General features: G+C 40.5%; 1 protein-coding gene across 4 annotated transcripts in view; it reads right to left on the minus strand.

Annotated features, from left to right (window-relative positions):
• MYLK (myosin light chain kinase) overlaps window positions 1–18370 on the minus strand; it is a 381040-nt gene that overhangs the window by 41901 nt on the left and 320769 nt on the right. For all 4 annotated transcript variants that reach the window (XM_078146743.1, XM_078146744.1, XM_020985979.2 and 1 more), the window contains exons 23-25: window positions 9692–9724; window positions 9458–9551; window positions 7427–7630 (exon numbers count right to left, since the gene is read on the minus strand). In XM_078146743.1, the coding sequence (XP_078002869.1) occupies window positions 7427–7630; window positions 9458–9551; window positions 9692–9724 (331 nt within the window). The remainder of the gene's footprint in view (window positions 1–7426; window positions 7631–9457; window positions 9552–9691; window positions 9725–18370) is intronic.

An 18370-nucleotide genomic window follows, 5' to 3' on the forward strand; every position in this document is an offset into this window, starting at 1 on the left:
CAAAAGCTGGCATTAAGGTCGCAAGGGGAAATATCTGCAATCTCAGACGAGTAGATGATACCACTCTGATGACAGGAAGTGAAGAATTAAGAGGAATCCTGATGAGGGTGAAAGAGGAGAACGCAAAAGCCGGCTTGAAGTTTAACATAAAAAAGAAAACAAACCTAGGATCTTATGAACTAGTCCCATTACTTCCTGGCAAATAGAGGGAGAAGAAATGGAAGCAGTGTCAGATGTTATATTCTTGGGGTCAAAGATCACTGCAGATGGCGACTGTAGCCATGAAATGAAGACACCTGCTCCTTGGAAGGAAAGTTATGGCAAATCTGGATAGCATACATGGCAGAGACATCACCTTGCCAACAAAGGTCCATAATAGTCAAAGCTATGGTTTTTCCAGCAGCAACGGATGGCTGTAAGAGTTGGATTATAAGGAAAGCTGAGTGCCGCAGAATCAATGCTTTTGAATTGTGGTGCTGGGGAAGACTTTTGGGAATCCCTTGGACAGCAAGGAGGTCTAATCAGTAAATACTTAAAGAAATTAATTCAAATTATTTACTAAAAGATCAAATACTGAAGCTGAAGCTTAAATCCTTTGGCCACATAATGAGAAGATGGGGCTCATTGGAAAAGATTCTGATGTTGGGGAAGATTGAAGGCAAAAAGAGAAGGGAAAAGCAGAGGATGAGATGGATAGATAGTGTCATGGAAACAACTAACATGAACTTTTACAGACTTTGAGAGACAGTGGAAGATGGAAGGGCCTGGCGAGCTATGATCTAAGAGCTGGACACACAACTGAATGACAAGAGAGAACTGGCCTCAAAGTCAGGAAGACAAAAGTTGAAGTCCCACCTCCGACACATACTAGCTCTGCCACTCAGTGATTTAGTCACTTGACAAGTCACTTAGCCTGAAGTGCTCTAAACAACTCTATAAAATTAAAAACTCACACAGAAGTTTTGACCTACACTGGGAGAGGGAGTTTCCTCACCTGGGACATGAGGAAATTCCTTTATGAATGAGATCGCAGTTCCTTATTGCTACCCCAAATCAATCTACAAATGTTTATTAAGTGCCTTCTATCTGCCAGTCACTAAGATAGGTGCTAGGGATACAAATACTGAGAACAAAACAATCCCCATAGAATTTAGCCACTGATCTCTCCATTTTCTTCCCAGCTTATATTCCCAGACTTATCCAAAATCTATTTGACATTCCACATCATCTCCTTTCTTACTCCCTACTGGAAAAGTTCTTCTCTTGTCAGATTGCTGTGATTCTACCTCTACTGATTATATAAGGAAAGGAGGAATATACTGTCTATTGTATTTTCAGGTTGGTATAAGCAGCATCTTTATTATGTAGCAGACTGGAAGCAGCATGACATGGAAGACTGATTCTGAGAGCCAGGTGAATAAGTTCCAAGCTTCTGCAATGATCTGGATCTTCTAACACTATAGGCATTCTAACAAACTGGGGCCAGAAAGATGAATGTGACACCCTCAGATGACAGAGGATGTGCGTGAGGTCATCTTAGCATTTGTCTCTTCCTCAACCAGGAGCAAAATTCATCAACGGGCCACTGACCTATCTTCTACATAGAACAGTAACACTATGACACAGCAGTAGTGCAATGGATAGAGCGCTGGACCTGGAGTCAGGAAGACCTGAGTTCAAAGCTGGCCTCAGACACTTACTAGTTTTCTGACCCTGGGTAAATCACGTAATCTCTTTAAGGTCTCAGTTTTCTTAGATGTAAAATGGGGGGAGGGGCGTTTGACTCAATGATGACAAAGGTCCCTTCCAGCTGTAAATCTACACTCCTTTGCTAAATCTTGCCTTAGCTGACCTTACTGGACTTCAACACATTGTCTGCCTAGCTTTGCCTGTCTAACCAGTAAGAATTTGTTTGTATTTGTGCACCACTGTGTTGGGAAGCAGAGTGGGTATGCTGGCTGGATTCCCTGGAGAGAAATACCGATAGGCTGGAAGTTATCCAGGCTTGACAACATTTCCCATTAAGAATCTCTAACTCCTCACATTCTAATTCTTTGCTCACCAAGTAACCAGCTGACCTATAATGGGGTCAGACTGACTTAAAGATGCTCCCCATATAGATTTCAAATGCTAACTCCTGGACATGTTATATTCCTCACCATAAATTCATCATTTGCCATTCCCACTTAAAAATAACTTCTTGTGTTTGTTTAGGTTGAATTAATCTGTACAGAATTAGAACACTTCTCATAAAACTTAGTTTCTCAGTTTGACCCCATCAAGGTATAGCCATCCCATGACACTCTGCTTGAGATAGCTCTCCTTACACATCCATTAAAGTCCCTTGGAGTCAGAGCACAGCCCTAAGCTCAATCACTCTCCCTGCCTTGGGTTGTGTAGCTTTAACCTTTCCTAGGTTGAGGGAAGCCATTACGATTTTTGTATGAAGGAAAAAAAATATATATGGGAAAAAAGAAAGACATTTACACGATAATTTTATCATATATTTGAAAGGAATAGCAAGGTGTGCATAAAAGATTTGCAGTTTCATGTGCAATCATCTTTTATATTGTACTATGTTATGGAAATGCTTCTTTTACTTCATAAATTAAAAATAAAATAAAAATTTTAAAAAGTAATAGGATAAAAAAATAAAGCAAGAAACAAAAAGATTTTTGTATAAAAGGTTTCTTACTGAGTGTCTGGGCATCAGACCACCAGAGTGGGAAAAAAAAATCACCAAAGGATTGTAAAGATGAGGGACAACAACTCATAATGACTACTCACATTCATTGTGATTATCTAACATTTATAAAATACCTTCCTGATAAGAATATTATGAGGTAGGTAGTCCAAGTATTATTATCCTCATTTTACAGATAAGAAAGTGGAGTTCTGGGACTTTTCTATAGTCACACAGCTATTAAGAATCTGAACTAGCATTCAAATCTATGCCTCTTGACTCCTAGTCTAGTACCCTTTCCACTACATAAAGGACTTTATCACTTTAAAGCATTAGATCACTATCGATTATTATGACTATTACACATTGTCAACTTTAGGTCTTTCTGGTAACCCCAATTGGCACACGAAGTGGTACTTTGACACTGTAGCTAAATGAGATAAAAGGACAACAACACAGAAGTTCTTGTAACTTACAATGTGTTCTCTGGTGGATCATCCAAAAAGCAGCTGTTGCCCAAGTTGCTATTGCTAGAGGCTTTTGTAGAAGAAAAGAATAGATAAAGGGCAGCTAGGCGGTGCAGTGGATAGAACTCTGCTCCATCCACTGTGCCACCTAGCTGCCCCGTGGACATCATTTTTGCCAATAACTTCCATGAAGACATTGAGGGCACACCTAAGAATTTTTCACATCGCAGTGCTGGGAAGGAAAACTAAATCCCAATGGTGACAGAATCAATATTGAAAAACCATAACTTGAAATGTTAGGGAGCTTTGGGAAAGTAGAGTCCTATAATGTGTCCCTGGGAGTGAAACCAGAGGATGGTATAACTTGATATAGAACAAGGAATTTAAGATCAAGAAGGAGGGGGAGGTGGAGTAAATTTTGAGTAATTCTATTGGAATCACTGATAACACGAAGCTTGGAAGGAGCGCAAATGCCAACCATGATAGAATCGCCTTCTGAGAATCACAGAATCTCAGAGTTGGAAGGGATCTCAGAGTCCCCCTGGTCCTTTAGTAGCCTGAAATAATGGACCAAAAATAACACAGGTAAATGCATAGTCCCACTTGATATTCATAAAAATATCTCCCATACAAATATAGGCTAGGTCAGACATGGTGTGACACCAGTTCATGTGAAAAAGACGTGAGGGTCTTAGTTGGCTCTACATGAGCTAATAATGTGGATACAAAAATAAAAAAGAATTAACTTGATTTGAGACTATTTTGATAGAAATATAGCATCTAGATACTTCACCAAAGATTTACCCCAATGCTCCATTGTAGCATAGAGGTGAGCCTGGGCTCTCTAAGGATAAAAGGCAGAATACAAGGTTTGGCTGGTCCTACCAAGCTGAAAAGGCTTCAAGGTATTGGATTAGTGAAGGACTGTGGCTGAGGACTATTATAGCAAAATTCAGAGAATTTCCTCACCAGAAGATTGACTACTAAGAATTTTTTTGGAGGGAGGGGCATGGTACTTCATGACATTCTCTAAAATGGCATGGGGAGGTAGTAGAGTACCCCTACCAGTGAAATAATGAATTAATGAAGTACTGGAATAAATGACCAGATCACAGAAATCATAGTTTGGTTGAATTCTTTACTGATCAGACTTCATCTGGAATATTGTAGATTGAGTTCCGGGTACCTCATTTCACACAACCTATTGAAAAATTGCACTATATTCAGAAAGCAGCTATCAGAATGCTGAGGAGTCTGGAAACTATTGTCTTTGAGGAATGCTTAAGGGAATAGGGTATGGTTAGCCTCTAGAAGGGAATACTTTGAAGGGGGACACTTGATAGCTGTCTTCAAGTGTTTAAAGCACTGTCATGTAAAAGAGGAAACAGACATCTTGTGTGGGGCTCCAAAGAGCAGAGTTAGAATCAATGAGGGGAAAATTATGAAGAGACACACTGAAGTTCCAGATAAGGAAGAACTAGCTGCTTGAGAGAGAGAGCTGTTAGTAGAAGCGGCTGCTTTGAAAGACAGCAGCTCCCTTTCGCCAGACATATTCAGAGGATCATTGAGCATCTGTCAAGGAGGCCCTAGAGATTGCTTCTCTGGGAGGGAGGATACACTCACATACCTGAAAGCTTCCTTTCAACGCTAAGATTCTTCTCTGTTTATGATTCACAATAAGAAATGGGCAATAGCAGCCCAAGCTCCGTACCAATAGAAGGGTTACAGAGAAGGGACAAGGTGGAGAAATGCCCTCAGACAAGTATTCTAGAGGCCTTACCTAGTAGCCACAGCACAAAGAAGATGTGTGGAGAAAATGAGGAGGCGGCCTCCAAAGATAAAAGATTTGGTTGAAGGGAATGAGGATGTTTATTCCAGAGAAAAGAAGACTGATGGCTATCTTCTAATATTTAAAGGGGACCTGGATTCATGCTCACTACCTGTGTGACCTAAGGCAAGTCATTTCACTCACCTTGGCCTTGGCTCCCTCATCTGTTTAATGAGGTTAGACTAGATGGCTTTTGATGTCCTTTCCAATTTAGATCTAGGATTCTACGATGGTGGGCAGCTAGGTGGTGCAGTAGATAGAACTTTGGACCTAGAGTCAGGAACACCAGAGTTCAAATCCAGCCTCAGACACTTGCTAGTTGTGTGACCTTAAGCAAGTCACTTAACACTGTTTACATTAGTTTCCTCATCTCTAAAATGGGCAGGCAAGGGAAATGGCAAATCATTCCAGTATCCTTGCCAAGAAAACCCCAAATCGGATCACGAAGAGTCAGACACAACTGAAGTGACTGAGCAAAAAACAAGAGTGATTAGGCTTATTCTGCTGGAGGACTTGACTTTGGGGGTAGGGAGGGGCCATCACATGATAACTTCCAGCAGCTGAGGTCAAGTCAAAGTAGAAGAGGCTCTCTTGGGGAGTAAGTGGATGAGTTCCATGTCACAGAGGTCTTTAAGCCAAGGCTGTATGACTACTATTTGGCAGATGCATGTTTCAAAGTAGGAATTAGGATGGATGTCCTCTGAGGTCCTATTCAACTATCAGGCTCTTGGATGTACCTACTCCTTTCCTTATTACAGGCAGCACAGCTAGAAGCTGAGAGACCTGGAATGTGTTTCCTAAATGCTGTATATTACCAAGTCACTGCTTCTCTATTTCTCTCAGCTAATTGCTCTCAAGGAGGTAACGTTTTAATGGATGAGGACAATACATAAAAAAACATCTAGAGAGGAAGAGTGGATACATCATTTTATAGGTGTAGAAAGAGCCATTCAGACCCAGTCGTTGTTAAAAGTCAAATTCTACATTCTCACCTCTGCCTCAAACCAAGACTTTATGGTCTCACTGTATTTAAGACTTTCTTCTGTTCAAGAGGGAGGGGGATAGTGGGTGAAAGCCAGTTCAGCTGAAGACTTTATACATTTTCTCCCTTTGTTTTCCATTCAGCTTGCCAATTCCTAATTCCAAGCTAAGTATGGAATTCAATGCACCAGCACTGCTGCCCTCTTTTGCCCAAACCCCTCCTGCTCCCTGCCCCTTCCCTTCATCCCCACTCAAAAATTTATACAAGTACTGACATAAATATTCCATTATTGGAATAGGTGCCCAGGGCATAATGACTGTGGTGGTAGCCATATGGAGGAATGAGGCAGGCAGTCTAGCTCGGAGCTGAGGACTTCTTCAAAGTGACTGAGTATTTTTTCTGTATCTTACATGGCTCAATAGGATCATAAAATGTTAGAGCTGGAAGGGAACCTAGATATCATCTCATTCAAATGTGCCCTCTTTTTATCATTTCCTTTTCTATATATGGAAGAAAACTGAGGTTAAGCTAAGATTAGCACTCAGGTCTCCAGATTCCTAAGCCAGTGTTGTTCCCGCTGCTTTAAGTATGGATTTGGTGTGGAAGGACTATTATCTCCAACAGGAAATAGTTTAAGAAATATCCTTAGCACAAGAGGAGCAAAGCAGTAGAGCAAACAGTGGTAGAGAGTTTAGTGCTGAGCCAGAGTAGGGAGACATAAGGATTAGCAAATCTCACAATACCATCCTTTCCCAGGTTCCTGAACATCCCACCTGCTTTACCTTCCTGAGGAAAAAGCTGTATCTTAGCCTTTATCCACTGTTGAAAACCCCAGAGCTCAGTTAGTACTTTAGAGAGGATGAGAGATTCTGGTTGGTCCATTGCCATCAGCATAGATTACAGGGGCAAGGTTCAGGGTTGAAACAAAGTGACAAAAGATTGGCTCTCCCCAAACCCACAAAAATATTCTGGCTAGAAAAGATGTTGAGAAGTCAACTAGTCTAATCCCCCATTCTTTTGTAGAGTGTACCAAACTCAACAGAGGGAGTTGAAAATATTTGATGAATTAGGAGAGCTGAAGGGATAGATGGGACTACAGAGGGGTGAAGAATTCTGCCTTGGGCCACAGAGAACCAAGATTAGAGTCCTGGACTCCCCAGACTGGATTCTTGTACCTTAAATAAAGCTTTAGAAAGAAAAAGATTCAATGTCTCTCTCCTCTTTCCTCTCCCATCTCCAACTCTCCCCACTTCTCTCCTACTTTGGTTTGTAGTTACCTACAGTTGAACTCTCCCTAATCAAGGGCAGTCACTGTGACCAATGGTACCATGCTCTTCGGTTTTGAAACGGTGAGGGTGGTGGTAGGTAGGAGATGAGAGAGACAGGTGGAATGGCTTATGGCTTGGATGCTGTGTTGCCTTGGGGAGATGGTTTTAGGAAGGGGTGTATGGGTGGGAAGCACTCACATTTCCAAGACCATGACGATGTTGGCTTTCTCCTCAAAGGCATCAACACATTGCACAAGCTTGGGGTGGTGTAGACAGTTCATGATGTCGATCTCCTGCCGTATATTCTCTTTATCTTTTGCTGAATATGCCTTGAAGAATTTCCCTGCCCAAATTTTTCCAGTTTTCTTTTCAACAAGTCTAAAGACCTGTCCAAATTTCCCACTGTAAAAGGAAAAGAGAGGTTAGGGTGGGGTAGGAGAGGATCATTTAACCATCATGCCCATGAGATATAGACTAGAATTAGTAAACCTCCTTTGCATTTCCCATTCACTTCGACCTCTGCAATTTATTCCCCTATGTCCCATGTCTCCTTCCTCAAGGTATTTCTCCCATTATTGGGAGCACGCTCTCCAAGGGTAAAGACTCCTTTTCCTCTATCAGGCCAGGAGTTCTTAGCCTTTTTTGTGTTATAGACCACTTCGACAATCTTTCTCAGAATAATATTTTTTTATCTTTTTTTAAAATTTTATTTATTTTTTCCATATGCTTTTGAGTTGAAAATTTTTCTTCCTTTTCCTCCCCCCCCACCCTCTCCAAGACAGCGCACAATCTGATATAGGCTTTACATTTACATACCCATTAAACATATTTTCACATTAGTGAAGTTGTAAGTGAAAGTTAAAACCAATACCAGGAACCATCAGAAAGAGGAAACAAAACTCAACAGAAGGTAAAAATAAGTGATAGTGATTAGACTTCCATAGTTCTTTCTTTGAATGTGAACAGCATTATCCATCCCGAGGCCTCTGGAAATGTCTTAGATCCTCATAATGCTGAGAAAGGTTCAGTTTAACAATCTTAGTCATCAGAATAATATTTTTAAATGAATAAAATATGTAGGATTATAAAGAAGCCCAAATATATTGAAATATAGTTATCAACAAATTATACCCTAGTTTAAAAAGTCCTGCATTAGACCCTTCTTCTTATGGGGAAATGGGACGTGGAGCAGTCTTTGGGAGAGGAAGGGGAAATGGTATTCATCTTTACAACTGTGTTGCACTTCTTCAGAACGAATATGTTTAGAGTACTTCTGAAAGGGATTTTCTAATTCAGCCTCTGCTCTCCGGAGGTGCCCCCCAGGTAGGTACTATCAGGTTTAAATTTCTTTCCGCCTCTCTTCATAAACATATTTTCCTATAGTGAGAGTACCAGCTTAGTTCTATGTCCTCTCTCCCTTATTTATTTAAGGTAAAGCCTTCAGAGTGACTGGTGATGGATAAAAACTAGGGGAGACCTTAGGGATGGAAATTACCTCGTTCCATTGATTCCCTCCCTTCCTTGAGACAGAGCTAAAGCTAATTTCATTCCCATTAATGAGTACAATGAATGAGCCCTATATTTGAACAGAAATGATGGACTTAGATTAGTCAGATCCAAGGGTGGGTGGGGTACACTTCTAGCTCCCCTGATTTCTAGGGATAATTTTTAAAATCTCTCTCTGTCTCTCTTTTTTTTTAAACCAGACCTGTGATTTCATCAGTATAAGAAGCTCCCAGTTAGAAAACTCCCTCTACTAAAGCAGATCTACACCTCCCGTGTAACTTAAAGTCTTTTTAAAGAGAGTTGCCTCAGGGCACTAATAGAATAAGAGAATGACACCATCAGTATGCATAAGGCAGGAACTGAAGCTCCCTTCTCTGACTTTGAGGCTGGTGCTGTAACCATTATGCTACTCTTCCCCTCTCCAGTTGGGGCTGTGTGGGGCGAGGTGAGGAATTATCTCATTAATAGGAAATACTTTTAAATGGGCTTTACATCTTAGCAGCTGCTAATTCAGGCAGTGTGTTCGAAGTGCCTTCCTGGTGCTGATGATGGGGTTTAGTTCTCAAAGATGGAGAATAACATAGGTGGGAATTTGTGAAAGTAACACCCTATGTTTAAACAGGTGACTCTCCCTGAGAATCAGGGGAGAATCAGCCTCCTGCCCTGCTGCCATTCCAAGGCCACTATCCTCAAAGCTGGAGAGCAGGCTCCCATCCCACTTACGATCCTAATCTCTCCTCGATGTCATAGAAATCGGCAACTTTTTGTTCCGTGTTGATTGCCACTGTCCGGTAGTCTACCTCAGGCTCCTTCTCATCTACAAACAGGGAATCAGAGTTAGGGTCAGCAGTCAGAATCTGCCCTCCCCTCTGCCCAAGACATCTCCCTACCCCAGTATAATTAACCCCATTTTGCACCCCATCTTGATCTCAGAGAGAATGATGGAACATTCCGTACCATCATCTGACAATTCCACTTCATCCTTAGGTTCTGTTGGGAAAAAAAAAAACAAGAGAGAAAAAAGAGTCAGACACAGTCTACTTAGTGGTAAATATCCAAAAAGAAGTAGAGGAAGCACAGGAGACCATGTCTCAGCTTTACTAGGTACAAATGTCTGATCCAGAGCAAAGTAAGAGTTACCTTTCCTCCTCTCCTCTCCCTTACTTTGTGGTACCAAAATGCTGACCAGTGGGGAAATGGCCATAAGGTGTGGAACAAGAGAAAGGCGGGAAAAGATGCCCAAGGTTTTGGTAGAGCTGGTTAAAAAAAAGTGCAAAAATGTCAAGAACAAGAAAACCCAGAACAAAGTGAGATTGGCAAGGAATGTATAATTCATTATGTTAGGAACCAGAAGATCCAAAGAGTTGTGGGACCACTAGTTGATATGGATGGGATTATGATAGTAGATGACAGAATGAGGGCAGAACTAATAAACTCTTAATTTGCTCTTTTCTCCACTAAGAAGAGTTATCTTCAGATTAGAAAGTGAGAAACAAAGATGGCTAACAAGAAAATGGAAATCCAAGAGAAGTGGGAAGACATTAAGATAATACCTTGCTATACTTAGCAAGTTCAAGTCACCCAACCCAGATGAACTATATTTCAGAATGCCAAAAAAACCCAACCCCAAACCAAAAAACCAACTTGTGGATTTGATCGCTGAGTCATCACAAGTGATCTGTGGGGAGCCATCTGATGAGGCTGGTCACAGGCAAAGGTACAAATATTCAGAAAGAGAATAAAAGCAGATTCTCGAAATTATAGACTGGTAAACTTGAGGTTTATTTTTGCCAATAGTCTGATACATCTTGTTAAAGAAATAATTTATGAGTGCTATTAAGAAAGGAAAACTATAATTCCTAAGAGACAGAATGGATTAATTGATGACAGGTTATGCTAGGCTAACTCCATTTTCTTTTATGACAGTAATACTAAACTGTTAGGGAGATGAATGCAGTAGACACAAAAGAGACAAACATATAGACAATAAAAAATATATAGGCATTTTTGTTGTTGCTGTTCAGTCATTTCAGTAGGTTCCAACTCTTTATGACTCCATTTTGGGCTTTTCTTGGCAAAGATATTGAAGGAGTGTGCCATTTCCTTCTCCAGCTCATTTTACAAATGAGGAAACTGAGGCAAACAGGGTTAAGTGACTTGCCCAGGGTCACACAGCTACTAAGTGTCTGAGATTGGCAGGTTTTCCTTACTCCGGGCTCAGCATTCTATCCACTGCCCCACCTAGCTACCCATATAGATATGTAGATAATAGATCTATATAGATTAGGTAGTGCAATGGATAGAGTGCTGGGCCTGGAGTCAGGAAGACTCATCTTCTTGAGTTCAAATCTGGCCTCAGGCACTTGCTAGAGATATGATCCTGGGTAAGTCACTTAACCCTGTTTGCCTCAGTTCCCTCATCTGTAAAATGATCTGGAGAAGAAAATGGCAAACCACTCCAGTATCTTTGCCAAGAAACCATCAAATGGGATCATGGGGAGTCAGATATGACTGAAATGACTCAACAACAACAAAAAGATAATAATAACTAGCATTTATATAGCTCTTTGAGGCTTGTGAAGTACTATTTCTTTATCTATTGATCTACCTATGTCATCTCATTTGATCCTTACAACAACCCTGTGAAGTGGGTGCTATTATTATTATTATCATCATTCCCATTTTACAGGTGGAGAAGCTGAGGGAGAGAGTTTAAATCAATGTCTGAGGCAGAATTTGAATTCAGGTTTTACTGGCTACAAAATCCAACACTTTTATCCATTATGCCACCTAGCTGATGATTATTAAAGACATATGAGAAAACATTTTATAATAATCTTGTAGTGAGATAGAGAAATACAGACTGGATGATAACACAGGCAGATTTAGAACTAGTTGAATGATTGAACTCAAAGAGTAGTGATTAGTGGATAGATAGGAAGTTAAAAGAAAATCTTTGGTGGAATAGCCTAGGGATCTGTCCATGGTTCTGTTCTCTTTAACATTTTTATCAGAAGGCAGGCTTATCAAGGATGCCCATGACACAGAACCCATAGGGATAATGGGTATATTTGATAATAGATGCAAGATTCAAAAAGACCCATGACAGACTAGGAGGATGGATTGAATTTAATAAGATTAAATTTAATAAGGACAAATAGCTCTAATCATAAATAACTTCTAACTCTCAATACTCTATTCAACGCAAAGGGATAAAATACTAAGGGGAAAATGGTAGGAAAGTAGGATTCTTAGCAAATGATACTACACAAGAACTCCCCTGGAATATCAATAAGGCTAACCTGCAGTGTAAGTTATGTTAGAGTTATGGCTAAAGGTCAGCCTAAGTTTAGGGGTAACACTGGAGTTAGTAGTATTTTCTGATTAGGAGGCATTTTTAGAGGTGGGGTCAGCATTGGGCTTATGATCCAAGTTAGGGATGACATTAGGCTAGAATCATATTTAGGGATAAGGGTTATACCAACTTGGAGTTAGCATGAGGTTATGGATAGGGCAAGGACTGTAGTATGGTCTAGTTTGCATATTCTAGACTTAAAGGAATGAGGATTAAATAGGACACATTATTTACAAAAACAAACAAACAAAAAAACAAAACAAGGTATCTCGATTTGGAATCAAAGAACCTGGGTTGGAATGTTAGCTCTACCATTTACCTATGTGACCTTGGGTTCAGTCACTCAACTAGTTCTAAATCTGTCTTGTCTGCATTTCTTCATCTCAGCCACAAAGTTATCATAAAAGGCTCTCTCAGATGTCTTTAATAATCAACAGCTAAAATGTTAAAAATGTCTTTACATGTAACTGGGGAAAAATAAAATGTTAAAAAACAATCAGCATTTAGGTGGCACAATGGATAAGAGTGCTGGACTTCATAGTTAGAAAGACTGGAGTTCAAATCCTGCCTCAGAAATTGATTTAAGCTCTATCAGCTTCTCTGTGGACCTCAGTTTCCTCATCTGTAAAATAAGAGGATTGTACTAGATAACATGTAAAGTCCTTTCCAGTGCTAAATTATTATCTTATTCTGGGGTTGGGGCATGGAATTCATCATATCCCAGGCAAAATAAATTCTCTACCCACCAGCCTCAAGATTTGCATTATCTTAATTTTGGTCCCTTGACAGAAATTGTATTTCCTTTCTGCAACAGAAATTACCTAGCATGGTCTGGTATGTAATAGAAGACTGGGAAAATCTTTTGTTCTTTCCATACCTCTTCTCTCTGTCCCCGAAGCTTAGAGCTTGCAATTAACTACATCCTTCTCTTCCCCTTCCTATCTCCTCAATAAATAATACAGCTGGCTTGGAGGGTTGGGAGAGAGTTTTTCCTGTTTGGAAGCCCTGAGTGGCCTTGTTCCACTCCTCTGAATTCCAGGAGATTTCAACACTTCCCTTGGAATCTTAACAGCAAAGGAAGGGGGGTGGTGTCACTTGGAAACAAGGGAAGTCAAGCTTGCTCCTGTCAGACTTAATCAACCCAACTAACCTACTCTAAACAGATTTTTCTAAATCACTAGCTGTGTGATGCTGGGCAATTATTCACTTAACCCAGTTTGCCTCAGTTTCCTCATCTGTAAAATGAGCTGGAGAAGGAAACGGCAAACCACACCAGTATCTTTGCTGAGAAAATCCCAAATAGGGTCACAAAGAGTAGGATACGACTGAAATGACTGAACAATAATTACCTTTTTTAGAATTTTTTTCTCTTTGGTTTCTTTCCTGAGGGTTCCTAGATTATTTATTCCATCTTAACAACTCTTGATCTTTTCTAATAAGTAAGAATGTAAAGACGCAAAAAGTTCTTCTAACTTCTCCTTTAGCTACTGGGACTGTCTGCCAGTACTTTCAGTAAATATAATTAGTGATAGTAGCTTATAGTTACATATAGCAATTAAGGTTTACCAAAAAAACCTTTATATACATTAATTAATTTATTCTTAGCACTATAGAGTTAGAGCTGAAAGAGACCTTAGAGGTCACTGAGTTAAACTTCCTCATTTTATGGATGAAGAAATTGAGGCAAAGAGAGGCTAACAGGATTTGAACTTTGTTCTTCTTGGCTCCAAAGGCCAGTATTCTATCCACTACTCCACACTCACAATAACCTTTTGATGCTGGTATTGCAGGTATTATCTACATCTTATAGATGAGGGAACTGAAGCCAAGAGATTATATGACAAGTAAATGGGTTTGTACCCAGGTTTTTTCTCAACTCCACATTCAGTATTCTTTCCTTTACATCACTTTGCAGGCAAATAAACACAGTACATACCCTGTGACAGTGCCCTTAAGGTTCAAATTTCCTCTGGCTAACTCTCTTCTTCATCTACCTCATTGTTAGCAAATTCTTCTTCATTCCAGACCACTTCTTTTCACACTCCTTTATTCTTTTTGCACAAATGGAAACCTGGCTCCCTTTGGAGGATGACCTTCAACATCTCTTTCATGCTTGTTGATACTTCTCTTAAGCCACTCACCATCTATTCTCTACACTGTGGGCCAGATGGAGAAGTTGGCACACTCTTTGCTCCCTACTGTCACTTCCAGACCCTCCTTTCCTACTATCACTCAGCAGCCATCTTTCCTCTTTTGAGGTTCATTGCATCCATTTACATTACACTGATAGATCCTTGCCATGGTACCAACTTTCCATAGTTACCTTTTTCCTTTTGCAAAGAGTTCAGTGACAGATTCAGTATTCTTTTCTTTCAACTCTTGCCACCATTCTTGTGCACTTTGAGATACATGCTAATGTTCCTAGACTCCTACTTCAGCTATCTTCTCAAATCCTTTTACCTAAAGATCTAACCTACTTCACCTATCCAAAGGGGTGATTGCACCTTAGATCTAACCTACTTCACCTATCCAAAGGGGTGATTGCACCTTAAATGTTATAATCACACATAACTGTGCCATCTCCATGACCTTTAAATCTGAAATTCCCTGTTCTCATCCTAATCTGCTTTCCTTCTATCTTTTTCTGTCCCATTCCCCTCAAACCTATTCTTTGCCCTAAACGTAACCTTCAGTCATTTCATCCCTCCACTTTCTCCCAGTTTGGTTCTGCTCTTAATATCTTTTTTTCATAGCCTTGGCCCAATAGTTAACCATTCCAAATGTACATTGTCCTTCATCTTTCATTACCTTCCCTTTTTTGTCCTCTACCATTCACGCCTTCCTAGTTTTCAATTCAGGAAGTCACACAATCATGCCAACTAGGTCCATGATGAATCCATATTATCTAATAGCAACTGGGCCCTCATCGCTACACAGTAATCCTTCACACAGTAATCATCTTCTTAAGGCATATCACTTCCTTGCTCATAAACTGTGAGTGAATTCCCATTGCCCCAGGATAAAATTTGCACGCCAGTTTGGTACTTATGACCCTCCACTACCTTACATAGAACTAACTTTCCAGCCATATTTCATATAATTCCCCTTTCACAAAACTATTTTCTATTGAAACTGGACCTGTGCTCTACCCTCCATCTCCCACTTCCATGCACTCTCGTTCCAGGAATGATATGTCTTCCTCTCAGAAACCATATCTCCTTTCATGGCTCTGCTCAGCCACCACTGTCTCCATGAACTTTTCCTAAACCTCTACCAGTGAGCAGTTAGGGCTCTCTCTCCCCTTAATTTTCCTTACATTATGCTTATTTGTCCACAAGTATGTCCCCTCCATTAGAGTGAAAGCTCCTTGAGGGTAGGGATTGTTCTGTTTTTCACTGTGTATCCTCTTAGCCCATGTCCAATTATACATAGTAGGTGCTTTATTAAAGTGTGATGAATTGAATCTTTATCTCTAAATAGATTAACAGTATTTTGTGATTGCCCCTCTTCCCCATTCTTCCTCCTGGAAACCTCATCTTTATAATCTACCAAAATTGGACCTATGTCCTTTCTTCCTAGAGACCTAGAAGTGATGCAATGGACAGAGTGCTGGCTCTAGAGTCAGGAGGACCTGAATTCAAATCTGGCCTCAGACACTTCCTAGCTGTGTGACCCTGAGCAAATCATTTAACCCTATTTGCCTCAGTTTCCTCATCTGTAAAATGAGCTGGAGAAGGAAATGGCAAACCACTCCAGTATCTTTGCCAAGAAAACCCCAAAAGGAGTGATGAAGACTCAGACATGACTAAAATTACTAAACAACAACCCCTCTTCCTGGTCATAGGAATACCTAGAAAGCCACATTTAAAAGCCTGCTCATCTCCTCCCCTTGCCTTAGCAAATATCTTCTAGTAGAAGTTAGCATTTAGCTCCTTCCTCCAGGAACAGACACCTCGGAACAGACTCTTCCCTAGGCCTCAAAGGAATGTCTTTCCCCCAGGAAGAGGTGCATCTCCATTGTTGATGCTTCACGTTTTTTTTTTTTATCACATGCTTACAAAATTATCAAGTTAACTCCCCTATAAAAAAAGTCTCACTGCCTTTACAATTCATTTGGTGATTTCTGCACCTTTCCCTGCCACTACTAATTCTGACAATGACCTGAAGAAGGTAGCATGACTAGGGAGGAAGAGGCACTGGGGTTAAAGAAAAACATCAACTGAACCTTTTATGCCCCTGATCATCCCACAAACACCATTCCATCCACCACTACCAAAAGGGAACTTTACCCCTTCTTACACATATAACCAAATTAGGGCTTGGAATCATTAATGTCTGCCAAGTGCAGATACTTGGGGCAGCTAGGTTGCACAGTGGATAGAGTACTAGCCCTAGAGTCAGGAAGACATCTTCCTGAGATCAAATATGGCCTCAGACACTTACCAATTGTATCACCCTGGGCAAGTCACTTAACCCTGTTTGCCTCAGTTTCCCCATCTGTAAAATGAGAAGGAAATGGCAGGCAAACTGCTCCAGTGTCTTTGCCAAGAAAAGCTCAAATAGGGTCACAAAGATTTGGACACAACTGAAAACGACTGAATAAGAAGTGCTTTAAATGATGCTTATGTAAATGTTAATAGGAAATGTAACGTAGTGCACAGAGAGATGACCTTGAAGCCATGAGGGTCTGGGTCCAGGTCCTGTTTCTAACACATATTGGCTCTGTGATCCTGGGCAATTCTCTTAACCTTTCAGTGATCCAGGAAACTACCTGAAACTCTAAATTACAGAGAAGATGATGATCTCCATGGGTAGAGGGAGTTTCCTGAAATCACAGCCCCAGTCTCTCGGATAGAAATGTCAGTTATCATTACTGATTCCCTTTTTGGGATTTCTTCAATGTAGCTCTGAGGTAAGGGAAGAGACTAGAAAGTGTACCATCAGAAAACCTGTGATGGAATGCAAGATCAATCGGTCAATGAATGAGCCTTCATTAAGTGCCAGGTACCATGCTAAGCAATGAACTCAAAGTCACCTCATTTCTCTGTGTCCTGGATTCTCCATGTCTGGCCCAGATTTTTCCATCTCTCAGATGAAAGGGTTGGACTAGATGCCTCTAGCTTCCCTCTAGCTCTAAAACCTTTCAAGTTCATTACAAAGACTCCCTTTCTCCAAATTCTTACCCAACAGCCCTCAATGATACACCCTTTATTTCGATCCTCCAATAACTATTTTGGAAAGGAGGGATTCCCAGATTCATGTTGCAGATTTAGGACTCCAGATGGCATCTCAGAGGTCATTCAGTCAGTCAGTCAACAAGCATTCATTGAGTATTTACTATGTGCCAGGCACCATGCTAGGCACTGGAATACAAAGAAAGGCAAAAGCCCAATCCTGGATCACATTCCTACTGAGGTAGACAACATGCAAGTAACTATGTACATATAAGGTACATACAACGTAAATGGAAGGTGAAGTCTTACAGAAGACACTTGGGGAGTGGGAGGAGAGACCACAAAGGCCTCTTGCAGAAGATAGGATTTAGGTTGAGTCTTAAAGGAAACCAGAGAAGCTAGGAGGCAGAGGTGAGGAGGAAGAGTATTCCAGGAACAGAGGGTGGCCAGGAAAAAGGTTTATCTAGTCCGATCCTTTCTTTTTACAGAGGAGGAAACCAAGGCCCAGGGATGTGGGGGGTCTTGCCCAGGGTCACACAGGTAGTAGGTGGCAGAAGTCTAAGTTCAGGATTCTTTCCCCATCTCCACTTCCTCCATCCAGTGTATGACTTGGAAAGACTCTGTTTTCTCCCAGGAAACTGATCAAGAGGAAAAACATCCTCCATTCAATCATCCCTGGACAACTGTTTAAAGAGGTGTTGGCCCTAAAAGTCACCCCTCCAAAAGCCCTTCTAATTTCCAAGGCAAGCAATAATTGTTAATTAAATGGAAAATTAATTTTATTATAGGCTAGCATCACAGCTTTAGATCAAATTTATGCTCCAGTAGGAACATGTTTTTTTTTTTTATGTGCCATATATTTAATTTATAATACACTGGGGTCAAGGATAAAGAACATTTAAGGATTTGTTTTATGGGGCTCAGAGCATAATTCTACTAATTTAAATGATTAAAAAAGCCCCTTGTTGTGGTGACTGTGCTTTTATGACATGCTGTTGATCCTATCTGTGATGTATTTGCTGCTGAATACTTGGTCAGGAATGTAACCCCTGATTAAAACATTCTTCCTTTAGGAACATATGGTCTTCTTTATGTTGTGGTTCCCAG

The sequence above is a fragment of the Phascolarctos cinereus genome, unplaced genomic scaffold (assembly GCF_003287225.1).
Source record: "Phascolarctos cinereus isolate Bilbo 61053 unplaced genomic scaffold, phaCin_HiC Scaffold_726;HRSCAF=1367, whole genome shotgun sequence".
Classification (NCBI taxonomy): Eukaryota; Metazoa; Chordata; class Mammalia; order Diprotodontia; family Phascolarctidae; genus Phascolarctos; species Phascolarctos cinereus.